The following is an 11036-nucleotide window of genomic DNA, read 5'->3' on the forward strand; positions in this document are numbered from 1 at the left end:
CTGTCTCTTGCCAAGAGGACTCAGTTCTTTGCCACCTGGGCCTTTTTACAGAGTGCTTAAGCATTCTCATGACATGGAAGCTGGCCTCTCCCAGAACAAATGATCTCCTATAAGATTTTGTGCATGTGGCAGGAGATTTTGTGGTCTTTGTCCAGGTTTCCACATAGTTTTTTAAACGTTTGTGAGTGAACTGGCCTTTGATAAGTTTAGCCATTTTTGTAGCATCATTCAGAATTTTTTTCATTTCAGCTCCAAAAATTTTTGACACCAGCACTTCTCTAAGAGGCAAGCAGTATGTTGTGAATACATCAAGATTTTCTTTTTTTATGAGGGTAAACCCTCTCGTTGAGCAATGCTCAAATCATTGATAGGGTACCATTAGTGTAGATGCCAATACTCTTTCTCCAAGACATAGCTTCTGTTTCCAATATAAAGACAAAACAGTAAATGTATCTTGGCTTTTATTTTGGGCAGCATTTTATTATTGCGAAAATTTTTCTTGAATTTCACCACAATTTACATACCTTACAAATGCTACCATTTGACATTTGTTATTGAAATCTGTTGATTTACTAGTGTATATAAAAAGTTGTTTTTTGGTTTATGACACAAAATCTCTCCAGCATCATGTGACATGTCATCAATTACATCAATTTATTAAATTTCAAGAGTGATAAATTTTTAGTTTCTTACATTATGTATTATCTTAGCATTTTCCTTTCTATAAATGTACATATTAGAATTGTGAGGTTCTTACCAACTGTTGGGCTTTTTCCTTTTTCAGTCAAAAAGTTATACTACTTAATAGCTTGCTTATTGGACCTTTTTACTGAAGGTGACTTTTTTAACAATTTTTTTTTTACTCTGGCATGTCAAAGGCCATTTAAAATTACTTGCTCCTTTAATGTGATTTGTAGTTGTGTCTTTTCAATTTTGCTAGGGCCACTGCTGCACTTATAAGTTGTAATTCTTCATTACTAAATTTATCAGAATTACCTAGGCCTAGAATTCTCTTCCATCTCCCACTTCGTCTTCAAAAATCACCACTTTGGACTCTGTCATTTTTGTAAAACTGGTGCTAATAAAGTGTTAAAACAAGCAAACTAAACAAGAAAATCACAAAAGAAAAAAATCTTTTAAAATACAATTCACTTTTAACCTAGAGCTCTGTGTTTTGCAATATTTACATGATAAAGCAACAGAGAGGTATCTGAGTCATAGTGCTTACAAAGTCTCTCCTTAGAATTAAAATTTACCCCTTGATTTGGTATTATATCAGGAAAATTTGTTTGCTCTCTGTGGGTAAAGAGGGGGTGGGGGCAGGATAGGAGATAGAGTTCAAGGGGGAGAGGCTGATGCAGCAACCTATCATCCCTCCCTCCGTACAATTCAGCACTCACCAGTTAACAACGGCCTCCCCTATCTTGCATCAAAAACTAAGAATGGACTCAGCCAAATGAACATATTCATGCAGAGCACTGCCATATAGGTGAACGACCTCTAGCAAAATACTAACAGGGCTACTGGATCACTATTCATGGCAAGTGCTGGCATTTCGTGAAGAAGGAAATTCAAAAATTTTTTTCCATTTCTTCTGGAACCCCTAGTAATGTCTCATAGAACCCCTAATGACATCTGCAGACCCCAACTGAGAAAACTGCATTAAACTATATGCTCCTGAAGAGTGGAAACTACATCCTACTTGTTTTTGTATCCCAAGCACTTGGCACAGTCCTGTTTAAAAAACAAATAAAACTGATGCCCAGTAATTATTCATTGAACTGAACTGAACTCCTCTATACTTTGAATTTCTGCCCATCCATTAAGATTCTGCTTGTCAACAAATTACTACAGAATGATCGACAAAGAGATTATAAAAGAGGTGGGGGGAGCACAAAAGTGTATAAGTATATTTTAATTAAGGGATGCAAGATCTAAGAACGTATACATCTAATTGTGTTAGTGAAAGGTTAGGAAATCTAATTAAAATACCTGGTGGGATATTGTAAATGACAGAGAAGAGAAAGGGCTGAAAAACTTTATACTGGAACAAAATTTCAAAAGGACTTAGTCAAGTTGCCATTAAATTGGAAACATTAATATTAACTCATGACTTTATTTTCTAAAATTTTTTATTAAAATTTGAAACAATCAAAAGTTAGGAGAGCAGTATAATGAACCCCTATGTACCCATAATCCAGCTTCAATTAGCTTTTTGCAGATCTTGCTTCATCTATCCCCTTATTTTATGATTATTATTTTTTTTGCTAGAGCTTTTTGTAGTAAACCTAGATAACATTTCATCCATAAATCCCAGCAGTGGACTTTTTAAACATAAGTACAATGCCATTATCACATCTAACAAAGGTAATAATTCCTTAGTATCAGCTAGTAACAGTCCATGTAGAACTCTCCCAAATTGTTTCAAAATATCTTAATAGCTGGTCTAATCAAGTGAAGATCCAAACTATGTATTGGATCTGATTGATATGTCTCTTAAGTGTCTTTTATTCTTTTATTGGTTTCCTCTCCTTGGTTTTTTTTTTTTTTTTTTATGGCATTTACTTATTGAAGAAACTGAGTCTTTTATCTTGTAGAATTTCCCATCCTCTTGGTGGTATAAATCATGTTTGTCTTTCCTCTGTATTTTCTATGAACTAGTAGTTAAATGGTAGTGAGATCTGGAGAACTGATTATGGTCAAGTTCAATTTCTTTTTTTTTTTTCCAAAATACTTCCCATAGCATTGCATGAGGAGGCACATGACATCTCGTTGTCTCTCTTTTGGCAATGTTAAGATTGATCAGTGAAATCAGTGTAACAGCCTGATCCATCTATTAGAAACTTCTCTGCCATCTTTTCATCTGCTAGTGTTTTAGCAGCTATAGATTATCACCTAGATTCATTGGTTCATAAAGGCCTGCAAAATAGTGACGTGCTAATTTTATCATTTATTCAGCAATTATTAGGTGAAATAAAGAGCTTTCCATCATTTTCTAAATATTTTTATTTCAATCCTTTATTATTATTGTTCTTTTCAATGCTTAAATTGTTTCATCTTTGGTTTGTGAGAGCCCCTTCAAGTTGGGGCCTATGTTTTTTAATACCACTTACTGGCCTCTGATAGTTTTCTTGCTTTCTGACCTATTTAACTTATACATTTCCTGCTCCAGCCCTTTCTCCAAGGCCTAGCACGCTGAATGCCTTGATAAGAAACACACTCCATAGAGCAGGAGATAAGGCCTGGCACATCGATAAAATTTTTAGGAAGTCAGTGCTCAGGAACCTGCCAGGACATATTCTCTAAAGTAAAAGACAAGTTATTTCATCTTGCACTTCTATTCATAAAGAAGGACACACAAAACCTAGTGAGATTCTTTGGGAATATTTGCTTTTGGGGGAAATATTTCACACTGAGAAATACTGCTCTGGCTGCCAGAGCAGGAAAGGATTCTGCAGTGATTCAGCAGATCCCATGGTGTTGGAGGTGTCAGTGGTGGGATAAAAAGCATTGCATAGTGTTTGAGGAAGATCCAGTGAGAGAATTATAATACGGGACCCTGGGGTCCTGGAGCAAGGCCATGCCATCTGCAGCAGAGAACTGTACTCTTTTTGAGAAATGACTTGTGCACTACTGGACCCTGGTAAATGTGGAATAACTGAACATGGGACGCTATGTCACCGTGTGGCCAGAAATGCCTATTATGAGCTGGGTTCTAACACAGGCCCATCAAGCATAAAGTTGAGCAGGCCTAGTAAAAATGTATTGTTTGTTGGCCATTTGTATGTCTTCTTGAGTGAAGGGGTAAAAGGGGTGAAATATGTGGTAACAGAAAGAACTCTAACTATAGGCGGTGAACATACAATACAAAGTATATGTGACTTACTGTTGACTTGTACACTTGAAACTTATCAGATTTTGTTAATTAATGTCACCGTAATAAAAATTAAATAAGTAAATAAATAAATAAGAAAAATAATGCACTGCAAGGTGGAAGTGTTACATCCAGAAACAAACAGGACCAAAGGGCACATGCAAAGTGCATGAGCTGGTAGCCCAGATTTTGCCCTCCGTACCCCAAATCCGAACTGCTGTGCCCATGCCCCTCTCTCAGCTCACACCCATGGCTCTATGGGGAATCTGGCATGACCAGCTGAAGGCAGAGAGAAAAGTTCGTGTTCGGTTTACAAGTGGGAGTTGGCTCAGTATGTTGGCGCAAGCCAAAAATAGGCAGCAGCTCATTACAGCCACACTTAGGAGGGTTTTTGAAAGACAGTGGTGAGGGAAAGGTCTCCGAGTGGGAAGAGCTCCAGTAGTTCACATGGCCGTCCACTTCGTGTGGAAAAATAGTGACTCAAGGTTAACTACACATGAAAGCACAGTAGTGATTGCCTAACCATCTTTTTTCCTAGAATGAAAAATATTCAACAATTAGGAACAAGAAGGTCTGGGGTAGAAAGATGTGGATGTACATATAGGAGTGCGAATGAAGTGTAAAAATCCTTGTATCACATGTTAACACTCACCAGAGAAAAGATACTAACCACTGAAATGACTCAGCCATTGATATCAGCCAGTCTCAGTCATCAGCCATCTCAGTGCTAGCACAATAGGCACAAGAATAAAGTAGCCACAGTAGCAGAAATGGAGGCTACCCATGAGGCCAAGAGTATGGACCCCTAAGGTTTATTTAGCTACTGCCATCAACAAATGTTCAATCTGACAGCAGCAGAAACCCATGGGGAGCCCCAAAGATGGCACAATTCATCAAAGATACCAACTAACCACCTGATGGTAAACTGACACAGTCTGTCCTTTCAATCTTAGAAGAGCTAGTGATACATATTTACAGGAATATACATATGTCCCAGGTTAGGATGTGCCTTTCCTGTCTACAGGCCCTCAGCTAGGATTGTGATCCGAAAGATTACAGAGTAATCTTCCAACAGGGGATACCCTGTGACATCCTGTCAGACAGGAAGACCTACTTTACAACAAAAGAGATGTGAGAGTGGGCCTGTGACCAAGCGATTCACTGGTCATCACAAACTGCAGCACTCAGAATCTGGCAGGCTTATGGAGCATTGAAGCAGCCTGCTGAAGGCAGAGCGAAGGTGCTACTTAAAGGCAGTACTCTATGAAGACTGGGTGCTAATCTCCAGGAAGCACTACATGCATTGAATCAAAGACCTTCATGTAGCATTGTATCCCCAGGAGAGGAAAGATACAGGAATGACTAGACTTACAATCACTCCCATCACTCCCAGTGACCAACTGGCAGCTTTTTGCTTCCTACCTCACAACTGTGGACTCTGCAGGATTAGAGGTCTTATTCTCCATAGGAAGCACACTTTTCCAAGGGGCACAGCAAGACTCACACTCAATTATAAGCTAAGCCTTCTGCCTATAGCACATTGGGCTCCTGGCGTCAAGGGACCAGTAGGGAAGAAGAGTGGTCACCTGATCTTGACAGGGGTATCTGACCCTGATCATTCAGAGGAAGTAGGCTGTTGTTATACAATATGTATGAAACAATATTGTATAAAAGCAATATTGTTATACAATATAAAAATATTGTATAACTTAGCACCTCTTGTGACAGTAAAGGGATAGAAATATCAACTAGAAAGAAATGGTAACTAGGGACTCAGACTGCTCCTGGAAGAGGTTGTGGGACATGCTATCAGATAAGCCACTGAGGCCGGCAGAGTTGGAAGATCAGGGTGAAGTGAATCTGGAATGGATAGGAAGAAGGCAGAAAATAAGTAACAATTACAGTCCCAAGATCAATGACAAGGGCAGGGGCCATAGTTTTTCCCATCCCCTCCTTCTTCTATATTTTCCTGCAGAAAGAGAGATCCATGGCAATTCTGAAGGATCCACTCTTGGAGCACATATGGAAAGTAGATCTAAAAGGTGCAAATAGTGGACTCTGGAAAACAAGATGGCAGAGTTTCCCAGATCACCCCTTCAAGGAAGGTTTTGCTATCTAGCTATGAAGTCATAGTCAGAGGGCATTTCCTTCTGATAGAAGCTATCAGTTCCTTCATGGTCAGCCTCAGCTACATAAAAATGCCTCACCTAAGAGCATGTCTTTCCTGGGCAACCCACACCAGGTGACTGAGCAAGTCAGGGCTTAATGGTCCAGTCATTTCTGCCTGACCCGGGAACACTGTGACAGGCCACACTCACTCCAGAGCTCCCCATGAGCTGGCCAAGGCTTTGGTGAACCTGCATTGTCATCTAACTTCTCTTTCTTCTCACTCCTGCTTCTCTTCCTTTCACAGGAGTTGATTCCTAATAAGTATCTTGCACCCCAAAATCTGTCTCACATCTGCTTCAGGAGAACCCAAATTGTGACAACATTTGTGCTGTCACAATTTATTTTACAAATACAAATTAGTTGGTGCTAGGGCAGTGATATTTATTTTTAAAAGTTTTTGCATCCAGAGAATATAATTTAATCACAGCATAGTCAATGCATGGTAAAGGAACTGTTTTGTTGAAGAATTTTAATGTAGTCAGCGTAGCCTTCATTCAATGTGATGTACTTTTACCTCTTGCCATTAACTAGTCTTCAACCTTAGGGGAAATGTTATACATTTATTTTTACCAAAAATGTAAAGAAATTTTCTTCCAGTGTAGTTTCTGTCTTCCCTAGAAGACAGGTGGAGGCATTACTCAGTAACAGGCAGAGAAAATCAGTTTCCTCTGGAAGAAGCACAGTTTTCATTGGTTGCCTCTCTCAGCTATTTCCTGGGAAGGCCTTTTTTGGTTTCAGTTACGGTAAACTCTTTGGACTGTAGCCAAATTCTCTACAAGTTCAAAAGTACAAAGCTCTTTAGGAGGCTTGCTCTTTTTAAATATTTTTTCAGAGGTTAAAAATTAAATTTGAAAAGAATATCTGGGGTGGAGAAGTATCCACAGTAGAGACACAGACCCTGAAGTTCTCCAACATGAAGCTTGCTCATGTTATTCTGTTGCTTTTGTGCTTCTACTTAAGTTTTTGCAAGGTAAGTAGTTCAATACTTTTGCAAACTATTTTAAGCAAATATTTTAAATGTTATAAAAATATATAAAAAATCTTGAGATACTAATTTGATTTAAAGATTACAATAGTTCGGTTACCAACAATGGCAGTGTATAGTCAGTAACAAAGATATTTTGTTTCTATCTTGATGAAAGAGCTTTAAGAAATTACTTTTTTTTGTATGCTCTTATCTGTGCATATAAATTAAACTAATGAGCATTTTAGTGATACAGATCAGTAACTTAGAGTAATCACATTTAATCAATAAACATTTACCAAGTTCTTTCTATGTGCAAAGGATAGTGCTGAGCAAATGGCAAGACTGACCTCTTCCATCAGTAGTCTTTTGCTACAGTTGTAGCAAGATGATATAAATATGCCGATGAAGAAATAATAAGCAAGTTTTAAAGAATATTTGAAAACTCAAGAGAACTTTTACAAGACAGTATATATTTAATTGCCAAAAATAGTGCAAATATCATGTGCCAAGGGACTTTAATGAGAGGAAAAATTCCTTCCTGCAAAGAAGTCAAGAAGAGTTTATAGACCAAATGGGAGTTTAGCTAGACCTATAATTCTGGGTTAGATTTGATCAATGGATAAAAAGAGAAAGTGATTTCCAGCCTTTCCAGTCTGGAGAAGCAGCAAGTACTATGGCAGAAAGATAGCAAAGCACCAGGCTCTTTCAGATGAATAAATTCATTCGATCAGAGTGGAGACTCCATGAGCAATTCAGGGAGTTAAAACTAAAATGACAGATTATAGCCAGGTTGAAAAGTTGTCTATTCAGGTTAGAAATGTTTAAGACATTTTAGATCTTTATTGATAATTGCCAACTTTTGTGATCACGAAAGAAGGCAGTAATGGAGGAAATAAAGACCAAAAAGGTACAAGGCATACAGAAAACAAATAGCAAAATGCAAAGTAAGGCCTTTCTTATCAGCAATTAATTTAAATATAAGTGGATTAAATTCTCCAACAAATAAGCAAAGATCAGCAGAATTGATTTTTTTTTTTAAACTCATGATCCAACTATATCCTGTCTACAAGAGACCCACTTTAGATCAAAAGATACAAATAATTTGAAAGTGAAAGATTGAAAGACAGTAGTCCATGTAAATAATAACCAAAAGAGAGCTGGAGTGTCCACACTAATATTAGATAAAATTGACTTTAATTGTCTCTTGTCATAAGGGACAAAGAAGGGCATTAGATATGATAAAAGAATCAATAAAAAAATATAATAATTATAAACATACACACCAAAAATAGAGCCTAAAATATATGGAATAAACATCGACATAACTAAAGGGAAGAAGAGAAGATTCTACAATAATAGTTGGAGACTTCAACACCCCACTTTCCATAATGACAGAAAATCTAGACAAAAGATGAATAAGAAAATAGAGGACTTTAGCAACACTATAAGCCAGACTGACCTAACAACTAGATATCTATAGAGCATTCCACCCAACAACAGCAGAATATGCACTTTTATCAAGTTTACATGGAGCATTCTCCAGGCTATACCATATGGTAGGCCAAAAAACATGTTTCAATAAATTTTTAAAAAATTGAAATGATATGAAGTAGCTTCTCTAAATACAATGGAATAAAGCTAGAAATCAGTAACAGAAAGAAAACTGGAAAGTTTACAAATGTGCAAATTAAACAATGTACTCTTAAACAACCAATGGTCAAAAAAATCACAAGGAAAATTAGAAAATAATTAGAGATGAATGAAAACAAAACACAACATACTAAAACATATAGGATGTGGCAAAAGCAGTGTTCAAAAGGAAATTCATAGCAGTAAGTACCTACAATAAGAAAGAACAAAGATCTCAAATGAATAACCTATGTTTGAACTTTCAACAACTATGTTTACATTTTAAACAACTACCAAACATTTAAAAAAGAATCAACACCAATCAACTAGAAAAAGAAGAGCAACCTAAATTGGAAGTTAGGAGAAGAAAGGAAATAATTAAGATTAGGTTGGAGATAGAAAAAAATAAAGAATAGCAAGATAATAGAATAAATTAAGCCCAAATTTGGTTCTTTGTAAAGATCAACCAAATTTGCAAACTTAGCTAGACAAAGAAAAAAAAAGATGCAAATAAATAAAGTCAGAAAGTGGAGACATTACTACTGACCTTACAGAAATCAAAAGAATGATAAGAGAATATTGTGAACAATTATATGCCAACAAATTAGAGAAACTAGATGAATGGACAAATTCCTAGAAACACACAAATTACCAAAACTGACTTAAGAAGAAATAGGAAATCTGAACAGACATAGATTAAATTAGTAACCAAAAATAAATAAATACATAAAAAGGAGGAAATACTTCCTAACTCATTCTATGAGCCCAATAGTGTCACTCTGGTACCAAAGTCAGACAAAGATATCACAATAAAAGGTACAAAGCAGAGATAAAGGCCACCTCCTACCCATCATTCCACCCATTCCCCCCAGTCAAATATTTCCAGAGATTCCTAGTATTCTTCATTCCTTTATATAGAAAGAGATTTCCATCTAGGATAATTTTCCTTCTGCTTGAAGAACTTTTCATAACGTTTATTTTAGTGCAAACATGCTGGGATTAATTCTTTCAGCTTTTGTATGTTCAAAAAGGTTATTTTGTCTTAATTTTTAAATAGTTTTTTCTGGGTATAGAATTATAGGTTGACAGGGGATTTTTCCCGGTATTTTTTAAATGTTGCTCCATTGTCACCTCCCTCTCTCTTAAAGCTTCATTCTTTCCCATTCTGTTAGATTATTGACTTCTGCCTATAATCATGATGAAATCTATTCTAACAAAAAAAACTCTTTATTCTATGTTCCTATACCATCTGTTTTTCTCCTTTGAACCCTACCACCTAATCTTTACTGAAAGCATAACATTCTTTTTCATTTAATTATTTTTTTCTCAAATCGATCCATGTATATAGTTTACAAAGGCAAATAATACCATAAGGCTTAAAACCATGATGACATTGTGAATGTTTAACAATAGGTTGAGCATAGATACTGATCAGTCAAATAAGATCATCAATTATCTTTGCTTATAATTTAAAATACCCCTATCGCACCCCTCTTCACCCCTGGTTCTCACTGTCCAGTGACAACCACTTTCAATTCTTTGCCGTTTCTTTTGCTATTTATATTAGATTCCTCAGTAACATGTTCATAAAACCATTTCCTTTAATCAGCTTCCTGGATTTTTAGCCACTCCATGTTCTTCAGAGGTACTAGATGCCTCAATTCCTAAGTTCTCTGTAGGGCTGAGTTGCTTTATCCTTATGCCTTCCTTCATTATGCTTGGGTTTCAGTTCCCTCTGGACTGATAAATCTCTTATCAATAGCCCATCTCCTTTTCAGTTTCCAGCATTTTGATAACATCTAGAGTCTGTAGTATCTCCATTCTCTTTGGCCTTATGTCTTTTTTTTTTTTTTTTTAATTCTTTTACTCTCATTTTATTGGGGCTTTCAGAAAAAGCAGAGATTTTTTTAAAAATCCCATGTTAAGTCTCCCACGTCTATGAATGAAATCAGTGAAAAGGGTAAGTCTATACTCTGCTTCCATTTCTTCACTTCCCATTCTGGCCTCAACTCACCAAAGTCTGGTTTCTGCCTCTAACGCTCAGCTAAAACTACTTCTTCAAAGGATCCCAATGACCTTTGCTTGTCAGATTTAGTGGCTTTTCAGTTTTCATCCTCTGAAGCTCTCTGCAGCATTAGACATACCAAACAAGGGAAGCAAAGCCTCCTTTGCTTGCTCCACATCTTTAGCTCCTTAAATGTAAATTTTCCTCCATGTCTTTGTTGGTTTTTTTTCCACCATGCATCCCACCATGCCCCTGAAATGAGTTTGAGCTGGAAAAAGGAGAAGCTTTCAACTAAAATGAAGGTTAAAGTTTCAATGATTGCACAAAGCTGGACATTGTAATTATTATGAGACTGTCCTAGAAACTAAAAGTCTTTTAAGTTTTTGTTTTTT

At 36.6% G+C, this 11036-nt stretch overlaps 1 protein-coding gene across 1 annotated transcript in view; it reads left to right on the forward strand.

Annotated features, from left to right (window-relative positions):
- Positions 1-6801: 6801 nt before the first annotated feature.
- The window catches only part of CFI (complement factor I), a 28503-nt gene continuing 24268 nt past the window's right edge, over positions 6802-11036 (forward strand). The window contains exon 1 of the mRNA XM_011361442.2: positions 6802-7013. Coding sequence (XP_011359744.1) covers positions 6957-7013 — 57 coding nt within the window. The 5' untranslated portion in view covers positions 6802-6956. The remainder of the gene's footprint in view (positions 7014-11036) is intronic.

The sequence above is a fragment of the Pteropus vampyrus genome, unplaced genomic scaffold (assembly GCF_000151845.1).
Source record: "Pteropus vampyrus isolate Shadow unplaced genomic scaffold, Pvam_2.0 Scaffold67, whole genome shotgun sequence".
Classification (NCBI taxonomy): domain Eukaryota; kingdom Metazoa; phylum Chordata; class Mammalia; order Chiroptera; family Pteropodidae; genus Pteropus; species Pteropus vampyrus.